Source organism: Cavia porcellus, unplaced genomic scaffold (assembly GCF_034190915.1).
Source record: "Cavia porcellus strain 051 isolate PalLab524CR breed Dunkin Hartley unplaced genomic scaffold, mCavPor4.1 scaffold_26, whole genome shotgun sequence".
NCBI lineage: Eukaryota > Metazoa > Chordata > Mammalia > Rodentia > Caviidae > Cavia > Cavia porcellus.
Window position 1 is genome coordinate 37232507 of NW_026947509.1, and position 18260 is coordinate 37250766.

The 18260-nt window shown below is 41.9% G+C and overlaps 1 protein-coding gene and 1 long non-coding RNA gene across 2 annotated transcripts; one reads left to right on the top strand and one right to left on the bottom strand.

Moving 5' to 3' along the window:
* Nucleotides 1-6103: 6103 nt before the first annotated feature.
* On the bottom strand, nt 6104-6885 carry LOC134473137 (uncharacterized). Its single transcript, XR_010043234.1, has 2 exons — nt 6435-6885; nt 6104-6325 (listed from the first exon to the last, which is right to left on the bottom strand). It is a non-coding gene; the product is annotated as an uncharacterized LOC134473137 (long non-coding RNA).
* Nucleotides 6886-8505: 1620 nt separating this feature from the next.
* LOC134473138 (small cysteine and glycine repeat-containing protein 5-like) lies at nt 8506-9476 on the top strand. The gene has a single exon (XM_063236639.1). The coding sequence runs from the start codon at nt 8506-8508 to the stop codon at nt 8836-8838; it is 333 nt and encodes a 110-aa protein (XP_063092709.1). The 3' UTR covers nt 8839-9476.
* The last annotated feature ends 8784 nt before the right edge of the window (nt 9477-18260 follow it).

Genomic DNA, 18260 nt, shown 5'->3' on the forward strand with positions numbered 1-18260 from the left:
GCTTTTTGAGAAATCTACAGACTGAGCTCCACAATGGCTGCACCAGTCTACACTCTCAGCAACAGTGAAGGAGAGTTCCTTTTTCCCTGCAGCCTCTCCAGCATTTGTTGTTGATGGTTTTCTTGATCCTGGCCATTCTTGCAAGAATGAGATGGAATCTCAGTGTGGTTTTAATTTGCATTTCTCTAATGACTAATGATGATGAACATTTTTTCATGTATTTATTTGCCATTTGTATTTCTTCATCTGATAAGTGTGTATTCATCTCAGATGCCCATTTTTGGATTAGATCTTTGAATTTTGGGGATCTGATTTTTTTTTAATTCTTTATATGTTTTAGACAGAAGTCTTTTGTCTGAGGGAGAGTTCACTAGGATTTTTTCCCAGTTTGTGGGTTTTCTTTCACTATGCTGGAGATTTCTTTTGACATATAGAAACTTTTTAATAACAGGTTATCCCAGGTATTGATTCTGGGAACTATTTCCCGTGCAGTTTGAGTCCTGTTCATGAATTCTCTATCTACCTCTATGTCTTCAAGGTTTCTACCCAATTTGTCTTCCAATAGATTTAGTGTTTCTGTTTTAATATTCAGATCTTTGATCAATTTAGATTATAATTTAGTACATGGTGGTAGGCATGGATCTAGGTTTAGTTTTCGGCATTTGGAGAGCCAGTTTTCCCAACACAATTTATTAAAGAAACTGTCGTCCTTCCAGTGAACCTGTTTGGCCCTTTTATCAAAGATAAGATGGTTGAGTGTGTTTGTAGTTGTGGTTTTATCTTCTAACCTATCCCACTGATGTTTGGCTCTGTTTTGATTTCCATACCATCTTGATTTTACTACAGCTGCTTTGTAGTATAACTTCAAGTCAGGGATTGTGATGCTTCCTGTCTTGTCTTTGTTGCTTAGAATTGTCTCTGCTATTCTGTCTCTTCCCGCTCCAGATTGAAAGGGTTTTGGCCCAGACAGGACACTGTAGCCAGGACTACCTCAACCAGAATCAGGAAAACCCTATCTCCCCCCCCCCCCAGGAATTTACCTGTGACACCTTCTACACCACCCCCCCGCGGCAATTTGCCTATGGCACCAAACTTAGGACCAATGGGCTACCCGTGCATCCCTGATGCCCCGTTAGGTTCCACCCCAAACGAAGGCTACTTACACACCCCTCATGCCAAGTGTCTGCCAGAGAGATCACAGTACTCCAGTGGTGGGGGGTGCCGGTCATCCCTCTCCCTGTTTTCAGAATAAAGGCCGCTATTTCTTTTATACTTCTCATCATTTGGAAATACTTTAAATCTTTTAAAAATAATCCTATCATTTGATGAAATTTAGGAGTGATTTCTCTAGATCTATGAGGTATATTGATGGTATTTTTATTGGGATCGCATTGAATCTGTATGAGAATTTTGGGAGAATGGCCATTTTCACAATATGTATTCTTCCTATACATGAGCAAGGGATGTCTTTCCATTTTCTGAAATCATCTTCAATTTCTTTTTTCCGTGTATTATAATTTTCCCTGTATAGCTCTTTCACTTCTTTCGTAAGAGTAATTCCTAAATATTTCATTTTGTGGTTGCTAGTGTGAAGGGTGTGGCTTCTCTTATTTCTCTCTCTGTAATTTTGTTGTTAGTGTATAGGAATGCTACGGATTTTTGAGTATTGATTTTGTATTCAGCTAATGACTGAATTTATTTATTACACCTAAGAGGCTTTCAATGGAGTTTAGGGCATCTTCTATGTAGAGTATCATGTCATCTGCAAACAATGATAATTTAACTTCTTTTCCTATTTTTACCCCTTTTATTTCTCTCTCTTGTCTAATTACTCTGGCTAGTATTTCCCATACTATATTAAATAAGAGTGGTGATAAAGAACATCATTATCTTGTACCTGATTTTAAAGTAAAGGCCTTCAATTTTTGGCCATTTGGTATGATACTGGCTGTTGGTTTGTCGTAGATGGCCTTTATTATATTGAGGTATTCCAATTTTCTGTAAAGTTCTTATCATGAATGAATGTTGGACCTTATCAAAAGCTTTTTCTGCATCTATAGAAATGATCATGTGATTCTTAGTCTTGGCTTTATGGATATGGTGGATTACATTGGTAGGTTGAAGCATCCCTGCATGCCTGGGATGAATCCCATTTGGTCATGTTGTATAATCTTCCTGATGATTTGCTGCATCCTACTTAGCAATATTTTATTGATGATTTTTGCATCAGTGTTCGCTAGGGAGATTGGTCTATAGTTCTCTTTTTCGGTTGGGTATTTCTCAGGTTTTGGTACTAGAGTAATATTGGCTTCCAGGAATGACTTAGGAAGGATTGCTTCCCTTTCACTTTCATTGAAGAGTTTGAGGAGGGTCGGCATTAGGTCCTCTTTATTTCTTGTAGAATTCTGCAGTGAATACTTCTGGGCCTGGGCTCTTCTTTGTAGGTAAGGATTTAATCACATTTTCAATTTCATTAATAGAAATTGGGTTATTCAGCAGTTTTACATCCTCTTGACCAAGCTTTGGTATGTCATATGTTTCTAGGAATCTGTGTATTTCTTCTGTGTTATCAAAGCTTTGAGAGTAGAGGTTTTCCAAATAGGTGTTGGTGATCTTCTGTATTTCTATAGAGTCTGTAGTGATTTCAACTTTTTCATTTTTTATTGCATGAATTTGAGCTTTTTCTTCCCTTTTTAAAATAAGGTTGGCTAGGGGCTTATCAATTTTATTTATTTTTACAAAGAACCAACTCTTTGATTCATTGATTCTTTGGTTTATTTTCTTAGTCTCCATTGCATTGATTTCTGCTCTGAATTTTATAATTTCTTCTCTTCTTTTGGCTTTGGGCTTCACTTGCTCTTCTTTTTCTAGATGTTTGAGGTGTAGCATCAGGTTATCTATTGGTATTCGTTCTGCTTTCCTGATGTGGGAACTCAGTGCAATAAAGTTTCTGCTGAGGACGGCTTTCATTGCATCCCACAGATTCCGCGAGGTTGTATTTGTATTTTCATTTGCTTGTAGGTATTGTTTAATTTCTTCTTTAATTTCCCCTGTGAGTCACTGATTACTCAAGAGTGTGTTATTTAGTTTCCCTGTGTTTGTAGGATTTTTGCAGTATCTTTTATCATTAATTTCTAATTTCAAAGCACTATGATCCAATAACATGCAAGGGATAATTTCAACTCTTTTGCATTTATTTAAGTATGTAGTGTGAGTTATTATATGGTCTATTTTAGAAAATGACCCATGTACTGCTGAGAAGAATGTATATTCTGATATTGTTGGATGTAACACTCTGTGGATGTCAAGACCATTTGTTCACAGGTGTGATTCAGTTCTGTTATTTCTTTGCTGATTTTCTGCCTAGTAGATCTGTCCCTTGGTGTCAGTGGTGTGTTAAGGTCTCCTGTTACAACTGTGTTACTGATAATTTGAGTTTTCATTCCTGTTAATGCTTATTTTATATAACTGGGTGCTCTGGAACTTCATGCATATATATTTAAGATAGTTATTTCTTCCTGTTGAAGCTTTCTCCTAACAAGGATGTAGTGACCTTCTTTATCTCTTCTGATCATTATTGCTTTAAAGTTCACATTCTCTGCAAAGAAAATGGCTACTCCTGCTTTTTTGGGGGTTCCTGTTGCATGAAGTATTGTTTTCCATCCTTTACGTTCAGTCTGTGAATATCCTTTTCTGTTAGATTGGCTTCTTGTAGACAGCATATGGTTGGATTTTGTTTCTTGATCCGTTCTGTCAGTCTGTTTCTTATCATTGGTACATTGAGACCATTTACATTAATGGTTATAACTGTTGTATGTTGGTTTATTGTTGACATGTTATCTTTCTGTTCTGTTTAATTGTCTGCTTTGCTTAGTGGTTTTTTCCTAAGTGTATGTAAACTGTCTTCCAATATTTTTTTCAGGGTTGGCTTGGTGATCATGAAGTTCTTCAGCTGATCTTTGTCATGAAACTATCTCATTTCACCATTGATTTTGAAGGACAGTTTTTCAGGATACATCAGTCTAGGTTGGAAATCATTTTCATTTAGGATCTGGAATACTTCATTCCATGCCCTTCTTGACTTTATTGTTTGTGCTGAGAAGTCTGCTGTGGATCTGATAGGTTTTCCTTTATAAGAGATCTGTGTTTTCTCTCTGACAGCTTTTCAATATTCTATTCTTATGTTGATTTCTGGGATGGTGATTATTATATGTGTGGGTGTAGTTTTATCTTGGTTATGACTATTTTGAGTTCCATGTGCTTCCCTGATCCTGATGTCAGATTCTGATCTCATGTTTGGGAAATTATCAGCTATTACTTCTCTAAATTATGTCTTGACATCCTTTATGTCATCTCCTTTTTCATTAATCCCTATCAAAACTTTGTTGTTTTTCCTTGCATAATCTTGCACTTGTTGAATTGTTATTTTCTGATTTCCTGTTATTTTTAAAAGATCTTCCTTTCCTGTTCACTAGCTGCAATCTTGTCTTCAAGGTCTGAAATTCTATCTTCACTTTCATTGAGGGGTTTTTTACAGCTTTCAGTGGAATTTTTGATTTCTGCTTGTATCTGCTTTATGTATTCTGCTTGTTTCCTATATTGCTCATCTAGCAATTCTATCTTTTTGTTTGTTCTTCTAAATTTTTAACTGTGTCTTCTTTAGATATACTCAGCATCTCTTTCATTTCTTTTATCATTTCTTCTTTTACCTGGGAGATTATTTCTAGTTTGAATTCCTTTAAAGCTTCCCAGAGATGCTTGTTTATTTCAGTTGCTATTTCGTCCAATATTTGAGGTGTATGGCATACATTTTCTTCTATGTACATCATTCCTACTGTTTCTTAGTGTGGACTGAAGGTTTGAGGTTGTAATTTGGTCTTTACTTTTGTCATTTTCCATATTTCTGTGTTTCAAGTGTTTCGAGTATTATGCTTAGGCTTCCTCAGGGTCTTTTGGAAATCCTCCTCTATTCTCTGAGCTCTTGGGACTGTGGCACCCAGTTCCCTGGATTGATAGAAGGTCACTGAGGGAGGAACCTGTGGTGCTCCCCTGCTTGCTTAGAACTTCAGAGTGTAGCAAGCTCAGCGGGAACTGGGAATCCAGTACCATGCCTCGGACCCGCTGAACTGCTCCAGTGCCCCCAGAAGCTGCAAGGATCCCAAAAAAGCAGGACTCTGGGGAAAGTGCACAGGGCACTTATACCAGGCCACCGGGCCTCTGGAACCAGTGGCACCTGCCTGCTTGCTTAAAACTCCGCAGTCCTGTGGTACTATTTTCATTTGGAACCAGAGCCTCAGCAACACAGAAGTGGCTCAAACTCCCTCTGATCCTCAAAGGACTGAGGGGAGAAGGGCATCTGAACAAGAGTTCCCTGCTGCCTCTGTCCAGGGCCTGGCCGGGTCTCTCTAGCAGGGCTTCTGCTGGCAGCAGCACTTCTCACAACCACAGGTCCTCAGTCATGAACTTTATCTTCCCTTTCTTTCTTATTTTTGACTATTGACATTGACACATTACCGATTGCAAATTAAACTTTCTGAGCTCCCATACATGTCTTCAACCACAAATTCCTCCATCATTTGGAAAGGTCTTGGAAAACCTGCCCCCAAACACCTCTAAGGACGAAATCTTAGCAACTCCCAAAACCCGATATGGAATGCCACCTCTTTCTTTTTTTCCTTTCTTTTCTTTCCATTCCTTTTCTTTGTCTTTTGAGCCAGGGTCTCCCTGTGTAGTTCATGCTGGTATTGAGTTCACCTTGTTGCCCAGGCTGATCTTGAACTTGCAGTGATCCTCCTGCCCCAGACTCCTATATTCTGGGATTGCCACCTCCTTTGGAGGCAGGTCCTGCTTTCTGAATCACACCAACTCCCACACAGCAGTGTGCCGTCACACCCTTCCACAGCGCCTCACATCAGTGTGTACATTTACCACACTCGTTATCGCTCTGCACTATGTGTGTGCAGTCTTGGGTGTGACAGGCCTGTATGTAATACACAGTCCTGATTATCTGTGCATTCTCCAAGGCCACACCTCGGGGAAGATCATAAAGGGTGGCACGTAAATGAAAATAAACACAGTGAGATAAAGAAAGGAAGACTTGGGATTATTTTAGAATTTTATTAATAAACTTTAAGGCATTGTCTAGAGAAACTCGGGCTACAGAAGAGACATTTCCTATGCAGTTCACAAGGATGAAGTAACACAGAGATCAAAAAAAGGTTTAAAGCAGAAAACACAGTGGAAACCATCACTTGAACTTACCAACCTGGTAATCATGTTGTCCTTCATCCTGGTCCTTGCACAGCATGCAGGAGGAGGTCACCACCTTAGAACAGGAAGCATTAAACATTGTGTGTCATGTCAGGGGAGAAGGCGTATAGAGTCCTGTTGCCATCCTCACAGCAAGGACAGAGTCGATAGGGCAGAGACCACACCTGTAACTGAGCCACTGACACCGCGACTCTGCAGACAGCAGACTGAGATTCACCAGGGGAACAGCACCTACACTACAACTAGGGCACCAGCACCTAGCAGCAGCACTGCTTCTTGCAGCAGCACTTCTGCTGGCAGCAGCACTTCTGCTGGCAGCAGCCCTTCCCACAGCCACAGCCACAGCCACAGGAGCCGCAGCCACAGGAGCCACAGCCACACGAGCCACAGCAGGTGTGGTGGCAGCAGATGACTACAGGTTTGCAGCAGCAACAGCCACAGCAGCTGCCACAGCAGCTTCCACAACAACCGCAGCCACCACAGCCACCACAGCTACCACAGCTGCCACAGCCACCACAGCTGCCACAGCCACCACAGCTGCCACAACCACAACCTCCACAGCCACAGCAACCCATGGTGTCAGTAGGCAAGAAGCAGGTGAGGGAGGAGAGAGGACTCAGGAGAACAGAAGAGTGTGATACTGCATCCTGTGGGGACCCTTATATACCTAGTCCTGAACGGCAACCCCTTCCTTGTGAGTGTTTCTTACAGTTACCTGAGAGCCTCACGAGGTCTCTCATGTCCTTCCTGGTTGACAGCGTGACCCGCTGTTATTGCTGCCTTTAACCTTGATTCTTCCCTTAAGCTCAGGACTTAGAATAGACACACTTCTAACATGTATGAGTACCCAGGGAAAGCAAGTGTTTCCATCTTTCCTGTCTCGAGACCTCAGAGGAGAGCCTAGCAAATGGTAAGGACCAAGTGTGGTCTTAGGAAATACACATATGACTCACATATTCAAGAATAACCCTATGCAAATACATGCGAGGAAGAACCCACACCAGGCAAAAGCCCTCACAGTCTCTGTAGGTCAGGGAAAGCACTCTTTTCTCTGCAGAGGTTCCTATCTGATACTCAAGTAAGCAAAACCTCCCTAAGGAATGAATGGAAAACCAGAATCAATAGGATCAGCATAGGCCCTGTACTGTTTTATGCCAGGTATTCCATCTTTTTCTCGCTGTCTGGAATTCATTCATCAGAATAACTCATTTACATTTAAAGTCATGATAAAATCACTGTGTGATGTCAGGCTCTGAAAATATAAGTCAGGTGCCAGAAGGAGGTTCGATTGTTGCTTATCTACCAAAGAACTGGGAAAACAGAGGAAGGAAACTCCCATCCTGGGGGGTCGAGCCTCCTGCCAGGCTCTCTTAGGATTCTTGAAGCCAGCCTGAGCTCTCAGCCCAGCCACGCTCCGTGGACTCATGACCCAGAATCTCCCGGGCTCTAGCTCTCGGGCTCTGTGTCCAGCCCCGCCAGGCTGAAGTGCCATGCTGAGTCTAGCAGGTAAAGTTCTTGCTTGATGACCTCAGAACACTAGGCTGCCTGGCTCACTTGGGAACTAAGTCAGTCCCGGAAGATGCACATGTGCTCCCAGGATTAATCACCGTGCTGCCCCTCTTGGGCTGACAATGAAGGTCCTAAAACTTAGATAAACTGGCTTCATGGGGTCACAGGTCCCTGAGTGCTGGTGCTCCTCATCTTGCAGCTGGGGTCTCTTGGATAAGTTCAGTTGTTGAACCCAAGAGGAGGAAACCTGAAACATGCTTCCACCTCTGACACGCCTCTCAGGACCAGGGGTTGTTAGGGATCTTCCTGCTCAGCGCTCTGCTGCTCAGCAACCTCAGAAGTTCAGGCTTGTGAGTTGAACACTCCGATCCCACCCACCATGGCCAGTGGGTGAGACCCAGGGTCACACTGAAGCCTGAAGCTGTGGATTCTCTAGCCACCATTTCCCCCTTCTGGACTAAGATGCATCACATAATTATTCCAGTCATAGGCAGAATCTCCAGGCTTCCTAAGAGACCACAGTCTGGACACAGCAGTGCTATCCTGGAGAGATCCTTGACAAGGAAGTAGGCAAAAGGTCTTGTGAGATCCTTCCATGGAAACTGGGGAAAACAAGGAAGGAGGAGCAGCATATAAGGGGAGCCAAAGGAGGCGCATCAGATCCTGCTCTCCTGAGTCTTTCCTCACCTGAGTCCTCCCCTCAGCTGTGTTTTCTCTACTGACACCATGGGTTGCTGTGGCTGTGGAGGTTGTGGCGGCTGCGGTGGCTGTGGTGGCTGTGGCAGCTGTGGTGGCTGCAACAGCTGCACCACCTGCAGATGCTACCGGGTGGGCTGCTGCTCTGGCTGCTGCCCCTGCTGCGCTGGCTGCTGTGGGGGCTGCTGCAGCACCCCCGTGGTCGTCTGCTGCCGCCGCACCTGCTGCAACTCCTGTGGCTGCGGCTCCTGTGGCTGCGGCTCCTGTGGCTGTGGCTGTGGCTGCGGCTGCGGGAAGGGCTGCTGCCAGCAGAAGTGCTGCTGTCAGCAAAAGTGCGGCTGCAAGAAGCAGTGCTGCTGCTAGGTATGTCTACAAGAGCTCCCTGGGCCCCTTCCTTCCCCTGGTGAGGAATCTGCCGTCCTGTCTGATATATATTATCCCAGTGCATTGTGGCATCTTCCTATTTGATTCTGGTCTGTAGTTTCAGGTTTTATAAGGCTCTGTGGGCATCTTATACAATGGCATCCGAGGACAAGGGTGAAAGTCCCTTGTTATCCCTCGGTGGTGGCTGTAGCACTCAGCAGAGGTGCTACTTTCCCAGCCCTGTGGCCTGGCCTCTGCCCCGGGCAGGCTGTGGTAGGCGTGGGGGTGGAAGTGGGGAGCTCTTTAATCTGGTCTTGGCTGATCTATCTGCCCTTGTGTGTGAGGTGGATCTCTTTGGGCTGTCCAGGACCTTCCCACTTGAAAAGCTTCTAAATGACCAGAAATAGTTAAATTCAAGGAAATGAATGCCTCTAAGCACCAAAGCCACCCAAAGGGATTATCCAATGGGCTCTGGATCCCCAGTATTCTCCTCCCATCTCCTGTTCATGCTTCTGTCTCTGAATGTCTTCCTTTCCTCTGAGGACCATGCATCCCTGACATCTCCTTTGCTACTCTGTTTCTATTTACTGTCAGCGATCTTCTAAAAGTCTAATAAACTTGCTCCATTTTATTTAAAATGTTGACTCAATAAAAACTCCTTCTTTTGTGGTATTTTCCAAGGAAGGATGGTTTGTTTTAAGGAAGGAAAATAACTGCTTATTTTGCTTGATTTATTGTGAGCTTGAACTACTTTGGTGATGAAAAATCTCCACCTATGTATATTAAAATTTTAAATGTTTCATCTGTTTTAAATCCATACTGCTACAGATATATCCACTTTTTTGAAAAAGAAAACAAGCTTAAATAAACTGCAGTGATAGCCAAGTGCATGCACACACACACAATTTTTGGACAAAATTTACCTTAGTTTTGAGAATTTCCACCTTTGCTAACTATGCATATTCCTTCTTAGGGAAAAAAGCTTACTAGATGTATAGATTTCTGATACAATTTAAATTCAAATGAGAATAGTGATTTTTTTTTTTTTGCTATGGAGATTTCCTCAGCTGAATTTAAAAATCTTACTTTTGTCACAAAGATAAGATGCATCCCTTGAGATGTTCAGACATGTGTACATCTACCCAAAATATAACATTCTTTCAGAACACAGTACTCTTTCTCATTGAACTCCTCATCTTCCCATTAGAGAGAAGGAAATCAACAATTGGAGCCATGAAGCTTTCAAGGAAATGCTGTGGCATCTTTTGCAAAATTGAATTTTTCATGGGGACACACACACAGACACTCCCATATTCCATCACAACCACCAACACCTGTTTGCAGTAATGGAGGTATCTCCACTGATCTCTTGAACAGGTTTTTTTTTTTCCTTAGCCCCCGAATTTATTGCTGGAAATGGCTCACAAACTGCTGGCTGGATGTACAGAAATAGTCAATACTATCTCTACAATATTGAGAATGCTAAAGGATACTGCTTCCAAGACAGCGATGTGACAATCTTAACAGAAAACGTACCTGCCCTTCAACTCAGACATTTCATGTTTTGAACAAACATGTATCAGTCACTCTTCTAAGAATCTATGGAGTAAAAGAGTAGGAAGAATCAAGCCATCTTGTAGCAGGCCCAGATTAAATGAGACATTCATACAAGCGATGACCTCATGGTTCTCAGAAATAGTGCATCTTGGAAGCAACTTAAGTGTTCACCATCAGATGAGGATAAAAATTGTGGTATTTATACAACAACAAAGCATTACTCTGCCATAAAAGCTAAACTGGAGCTGTCACAGGAAAGTGCTTGCACTTTGAGATCATGATGCTACATGAAACAAATCAGACACACAGAGGGAAAAATATCACATGGCTTGTCATTTCATGAGTAAAAGAAAAGGTATATGACAGAAAACAGGGAGATAGACTACCTGGAAATGGGAAGGGAACTCAAGGCAGGGAAAGAAAGGAGGGAACGGAAGTCCGGCCTAGATGACTGTCCTTGAAAGAAGAGCAGTTATCTCTGTTTTGTATAAATTTGGCCCTATCTGTGAGTATTGATATACTGAGAGCTGGCTAGGACTTTTCTTATCCCTACAGTTGGCTTTCATCAGTGTAAATTGGGCTGGCTGAGGAGCTGATGTGTAATCTTCGAAGCAAGAGACAATCCTTCTTTCCCTGCCCTGTGACTCCCAAAGACCCTGGTTTATCTGGGAGTAATGAAGTATACTCCATGCTGTCAGCAGGATCAAGTCTGCAGAGAAAAGGCCATGACTTGCAGGGCCCAAAAGATTGCACTTCAGAGCTGAAGTAATGACCCCAAAACACTAGGTATTACCTCACCTGTGTTATGCACATAACTCTGCTTTTCTTTCCATGTGGCAGAGGTGATCTCAGGCCTCCTACATAGCCCAGCTCAAAGCAGTCATGTGTTTCCTGCCACTTTCATTGTCACTCACCTCCAAGCCACTCCCTCATGGAGAATTAATAAAACCCCAGATTGGGCCCTAGGTTGAGGTCTTTGTTCCTGTGAACCTTCATCCAGGCTGAGCTTAGGATCCCTTGGCTCCCTATAACTATAATTATGTCTTTCTCGCCTTGGGTTGAACTGGAAGGGGCAGATTTGAATAAACTCACTGGAATTTCAAAACATTTTCCATAGGATTACAAATACAAACTTCCTGGATGGTGAGTAGGTCCAGGAAAAGGCTCCCCACAGGGAAACACAAAAACTCAGTAAGGGGTATGTACTTGTCCAGATTCCACTCAATGAATGTACTTATTGTGCACTGTAAATAAATACAAAAAAAAAAAAAGATGTGGAACAGTGATCCAGATCTCTGGGAACTTACAAGGAATTATTTGAAATCTAGCAAATGTTCAAAATGAATGTAGGTCATCCATACCTGTATTCCATCCCACCTCACTTAAAGAAACTACACGCACTTAAACCAGCTCAATTGTTACAGTAAAGTTCAGAAATTTTAAGACAGAGGAACAGAGTCAAATATTCTGAAGAATGTGTTTTTATCAAACATCTTAAATTGCATGTTAATAAACTCAACCTGGCCCTGCCTTCCCCCTAGAGAATGGCTCACCCTGTGCCCGGGAATGTGAGTCATGACTTTTCTCCCTCCATGCAGGCTGTTACTTTATCCTGTAACCCAGGCCCAAACTTTTAATAGATTCACAAATTCCACAGATTTCCATGAGCAAAATATGTAAATATTCTCATCTCCAAACTGCACTGCCTGCTACGCTCTTGAGGACCTGCATACTGTATTTGAGTGAGTACTTTAGAAATTCAGCCAAAAGGTCCCTTTTTGCTTCTTAAAAACCGTATAAGCCCATAGCTCAATGTAGAGCACTATGTGCCTAGCGTGTATGAGGCTCTGTGTTCAATCCCCAGCTCCACGTCTCTACACCCCTCAAATCACAGCAGACTGTATGCATAATACAACTTACATAAACAGAAATGTACCTTAAAGATTGTAACACACTAACACACAATTAAGGGAAAAGCATGATCCCCAAAGCATAAATGAGACGCCACACACCCGCAAAAAGGCCTGAGCCTTTTTGGTCACAGTGGTCTTCCTGGTCCCTCTCCTTGGGTGATCCTCAGTGTATCTCTTCATACCCGCCAGCTTTGAGGTGGAGGCTGAGGGATTCCAAGCAAGTCTAGCAACCGTGACACCATTGCCAGAGGCTGCCTGATCTTCCATTAGCCAGACCCTAGCTTCGGGATTCCTATTGGCTGAAAGTAATGCAATTTGGAGGGGAAAGTCGAAAGGATTCTTGCTTTAAACTTCACTCAGTAAACAGGTTACTATTAATAATCACCCCTATCGTGTTCTCTATATAGTTTTCAAATTCATATAGATCCTGCCCAAAGATCTTTACTCAAGGAATTGTAACACACCTACAGGCACTTGTTGGGCTCCCAAGAAAACACAACCAGGTAAGGGAGGTTCACACAAACACACACCCATGTTAGGAGCTCCTGAATAAACCATGGACAGCAACAGCACCCCTCACCCTCAAGCAGTGTGAGGACCCCTCACAATCAAAGAGTCCCAGCCCCAACATCTAAGGCTGCCTCTGCCTCTTTCCTGAATCCCCCTTGTCACTTCATATTCTAGGACTTGACAAGGTTAGAGAAAAGTGAAAAGATAGGTTTGTCTTATATTCTGCCTTAGTATTATCATCTTTTTGTGAATTTACAATACTTTAGTTCTTCATAAACAACTTAAAAACAGAAGAAAAGAGCAAAGAGAAAATCATCCATCTCTAAAGTAACTCTGCTAACCATCGTGTCATACACATGTTTATTATTTTCCTGTGCTTTATTTTTTCCTAACTTTGGGGCAGAGCAAAGATGGCAGATAGGTAACAGCCGGCTACAGAGACTCCCTGAGATAATCAACTTAGAATTCAACATAATACAGGGTGGGGACCCCAAACAGAGGGAGATGAATTCCCTCATCCCATGAAGAAACTAAGGTGAGAAGAACCAATTAAACATACAGTCCCGGTGCTATTTTTGGAACAGATAAACATTCAGTGCTCCTGCTGCAGTGGGCGACTTACCAACTATCTGAGGTCCTGCCTCTTTGACTCACTGGAGGCACAGTAATACTGAGGTCGGGGGGCAGCCAAATGGAGAGCTGAGCTGGCAGGTAGCCTTTATCCATCTGTGGTGAGTGACAAGAATGGAGTCATTCCACAGAAAGGGGAGTTCCATCAGACAACATTCTGGGCTTGGGCAGGACTGACAATAACAAGGGGCAGCAGTGACTTCAGTCAGTTGTTCCCTTCCCGAATGGAATTGGTGGAGTGAGCTTGGCCTTGGTCACTCTACCTGGCTGAGACCCAATAGGTTATCCAAAGTTAATTCCCTACATGGCAGTGCACACTAACCACACTAATGCAGTGAAGCCTCAGAAGTTTGACTGATCTGGAGGGGAGGCTGAGCACAGTGATATAGTGCAGGCTGCAGCAGCTTGACTGATCTGGAGGGGAGGGGCCAGCATACCCTGCCGCTGTTTGACACTCACTGGCGCACTGCGGTGAGAAGGGTCACCTAGCCAGTGTGCTTCAGTAGAATTGTAACCAACAAAGAAAGAAACTGGGGCCCCCTGGAAGAAAATGAAAAGATGGGAAGAGGAAACAACAACAAAAAGTCCCCAAGTCCCAACCCTGACAACATTGACCTAGGACAGGTAAATACAAAGGAGAACGAGAACAGCACACATGCAATATCAGACACAGCACCAGTGGACATAAAGAGATATCTTCGGGACCTCATAGATGAGTTCAAAAGGGAAATATTTAGCCAAGTAAAGCAAGATATAAGAAGATTAATAAAAGAGATGATAAGCACCTCTCAGCAGTTACAGACAGAAGAGGGGAGGAACTCAAAGCAGAGAACCATTTGATGAAGAATATAAAGAAAATATAGAATACATGAAGCAGATTCAAAGAGATGACCTGGAAATTAAAAACTTATGGAAAGATGGAAAATCTACTTGAAAGAAACTAAGGATAGATTATCCAAACTGGAGGACAGTTTTGCATTGTGAGATTATGAAAGGAAAAACTTTTTAAAAATAACAAGGAAACAAGCAGTAACACTACAAAGGCTAGAAGGTGACAAGAGCATCTGTAACTTGAGAATAAAGAATGTGAATGAAGAAGCAGGGGTACAAACAAAGGAACTACAAAGGCTATTCACAGAAATAATTAAGGAAAACTTCCCAAACATAGGAAAAGGAAATGATATTCGAATGTATGAGGCATAGAGAACTCCAGCCACCTACAACCAAAACAGAGCTATACCCAGGCATATAATAATCAAGCCCAGAAATTCAATATAAAAAGAGAATATTAAGAGCTGTTAGAGACAAGAAACAGATCACCTATAAAGGAAGGCCCATCAGGCTAATGGCAGACTTCTCGACACAAACCATCAAGTCAAGAAGAGCCTGGAGTGAAATATTTCAAGCCCTGAAAGAAAATAACCTCCAGCCCAGGTTGATATACCCTGCCTGATAAACTTTCTCTAGAAATTAATGGAGAAACAAGTGCTTCCAAGACATCAAGGAACTTGGAAAATTCCCAAACACCAATCCAACTCTACAGAGAATACTGCAGGGCATTCTAGAGAGAGAGAAAAGTACTAGGATTCCAGGAGCAGTGGCAGAGAGGCCTCAATGAATGGAGCAGAAAAGAGAATAAAAAAGATAAGCAGACAACTGATGGCAAAAAAAAAGAGCATAACAGAAATGAGGCAGAGAAGTTTGGTTATAATCTCTAATATAGATGGCCTTGATACAGTAAATTTAAAAAAAGAGAGAGAGAATCACACGTGGAATAGATCAGGAGGCAGAGTCCACTGAGATGCTATTTACAGAAAATATAATTAACATGAAAAGAATACATGGGCTGAAAATCAAATATGAGAAAACAATGCTCTATGTGACAGAGAACCAGAGAGGAATAGGGGCAACTAGACCAGTATTTGTGGATAGGGTGGAGAGGCTTTAATAGGTAAAGGAGTACAATTAGAGATCAAGTCCAGCAGAGAGAAGGTTCTGAACCACTTAGATGAATAGCAAGTTGCTCCCCACCAATTTAAAACCAAGGGTCTTGGTCAGACCCAAAAATTCACAGCATACCCTGAGGAAGTGAAAGCGAAGGGAGAGTCTTAAAAAAGATGGAAGAACATATTTTTAATAGTGTATCAGGACTTAAAACCCAAATTACTTGCACCACTCTGCTTAGATAGATTTTATTCTGTCCCAGTTTGTCTACTTGCATTAGATTTGAGGGCACAAACTGCTATTCTACAAACATCAGGATATAGCACAGTAATCATCTTTAATTTCCTATTATCTTAATCTAGAGCCCTGTATGACTTATACTGCTTTATCATGACCAATCTTAGTTAAATCTTGTTTGTTTGATTGCTGTTTGGTATCAACATATTTTATTCAAAACTGATATGATTGATAGTATCAAGTCTGAGAGTATAGGCAGCTACACTAAAGATGACAAGATTCACTACAATACACATTCTGGTTTGATTACTGCCTGTTTTTGAAGTTTTATACTATACACAAAGTTGTGTTTTTATTAATACTGTTATGTACTAATATATTCAATTATACTATGTCTGATGATATAGATGATTTTATTGAAGATAACAAGAGACAACACAGGAACTATGGTAGAACCCCTTGTACAATGATCTTATATGTCTTTTTCATTTCATGTGTTTATAGGAATGTTTTGTTTTGTCGCGCTTTATTTTGTTTCTCCCTCTAATATAGGAAGGATAGAAATACATGTTAAGACTCATGCGTGTGTAGAATCTATTAAAAATATGAGAACTGATTGTATGACACATGATGAAATGAATAGATACTTGATGAAAAAGAGACACTAAAGTACCCAATGATGATCCTGGAGTGTCATAATGTGAAACCCAGCAATAGTACTATTCTTTGTTCAAAGTGAAATTAGCCTGCTTGGGTTTGTTCAATCTAAACATAGTTGAAGATATGGATAACTGCACGCATGTTTAAGTGTATAGGATTGATAACCATATTTCTAAGTTTTTGTTCAATAGTTGAACAGAATTGGTTGCAGTCTCACTGTTTGAATCCCTACTTTATATGCTCCACTTTAGTATCGTTAATAACTATTTGTAAGAGGACAATCTGTAATCATCAACTAGTGATTTCTTACTGTTTATTTTTTTCTTTGAAAGTATGTATTATTTCTACTCATTATCTGTTTTGTTTATTATTTATTTAAATAAAATTAAAAGAAAAAGACACTAAAATATTTTTTTCCTAATTTTATTTTATTTTGTAGAGTCTCAAGTTTCCAGGTAAACATCAAAACTATGACAGTAACATTGGGCATGCCACTCTCATACTGGTTTGCACAATCACTTCTGATCTCATAATCATAAACCCACTCAGCTCCTCCCGACACAGGGAGTATTTTATCCCGAGCTTCGCATGGGTGGACTATGACCACGACTCCTTGATGAAGGGTTTCAGACTTCACACTATTTGATTTGAAGTCGCTCCTTCAGCTGAGGCTAATATTGGACGGGGGCATCAATTGCAGAGTTTTTGAGTGTTGGTTTGAGCGAGGGCACACATAACGCCCATCCCTGAGGCACAGCCACTAGTGTCCCTGCAGAGCAAAGAGTCACGTGTGCCTCTTTGCAGCTCCAAAGAGGCACAGAGAAGATGCAGATGGACACAATCCAAAAGGGGAAGTGCACACCTAGTACTTGGGGAACAAGGTAACACTCACCTGCTGTGTAGCCTAATCAAAGAGGTGTCCATGCCATGTGCTTGAACTCTCGACCTGCAGGTAGAGTACTGCCATAAACCTTTATGTGAACCCTCTGCTGTGTTTGCCATGGTTTTACAGGCGACCAAATTACAGGAAGAAAATTAATCACACTGTACCTTCGGTCCTCACTTGCAGAGTCTCTTCCACTGGGACATGGTTTTGATGTGCCTTTCCCAGGGACTCTCAAGTCACAGCAATGCCATCCTTTCTTTCAGTTATATGGGCCACAAACACATCAGTGCCCCCTGAGTCCCACTTTCCTCTTAGGCCTTCCCTAGATGATCAGCACACCTCACCAAGTGAACCAACCCACAAATTCCCTTAGATGGGTGCAGGTAGCTCCATGCCTCTTGGAGTCAATTTCAGGGTTCTGTAATCCCCACAATCCCAGTCCCTCCCATTCTGCTTTATGTTTGTTGTTTTTGTTGTTGTCCCCTAAAGTGTATATTGTAAGTAGCTTATTTTTTAATAAGGGCACAAAGCATAGACCATAATCTCTTTGGTTCACAATGTGATAGAGGAATAGTCTTTTTAAAGTATACAATTCTTTCTTTCTTTCTTTCTTTTTTATTGGTACCAGGTATTATGTGGTTACAAGGCCAGTGCTTATGCTGCTGAGCTAAATCCCCAGCCCAGGAATGGCTTTTTAATAAGCTACTGCTTACTTGTGGAATGTAACAAGCCAGGCTCCTGACCATTAGGTTTATCATCAAACAACCCATCCTCTTACACCCTGTGCTCCAGCCCCTGCTCTAAAGCCTGTAGTCTTCACTCCTTTGCTTTCCTTTGGACTTGGTTCTATAGCACCTACATGCATGCCTTTCTGTCACTACACTGCACGAGTTTGCTCATCTGTTCTCCAGATGATGGGAATCCCCACTGGGGCAGGATCGTGTGAGCATGCCTGCATGGCTCTGCCTGAGCACATGTGCTGAACTCATGCACTGTTAGGAGCAGAATCCTAAGTCCTGGAATAAATGAGCCAAATGAAAACAGGCAAAGACCATTTTTCTGTGTGTTTGCCACAGGCAAAGTGT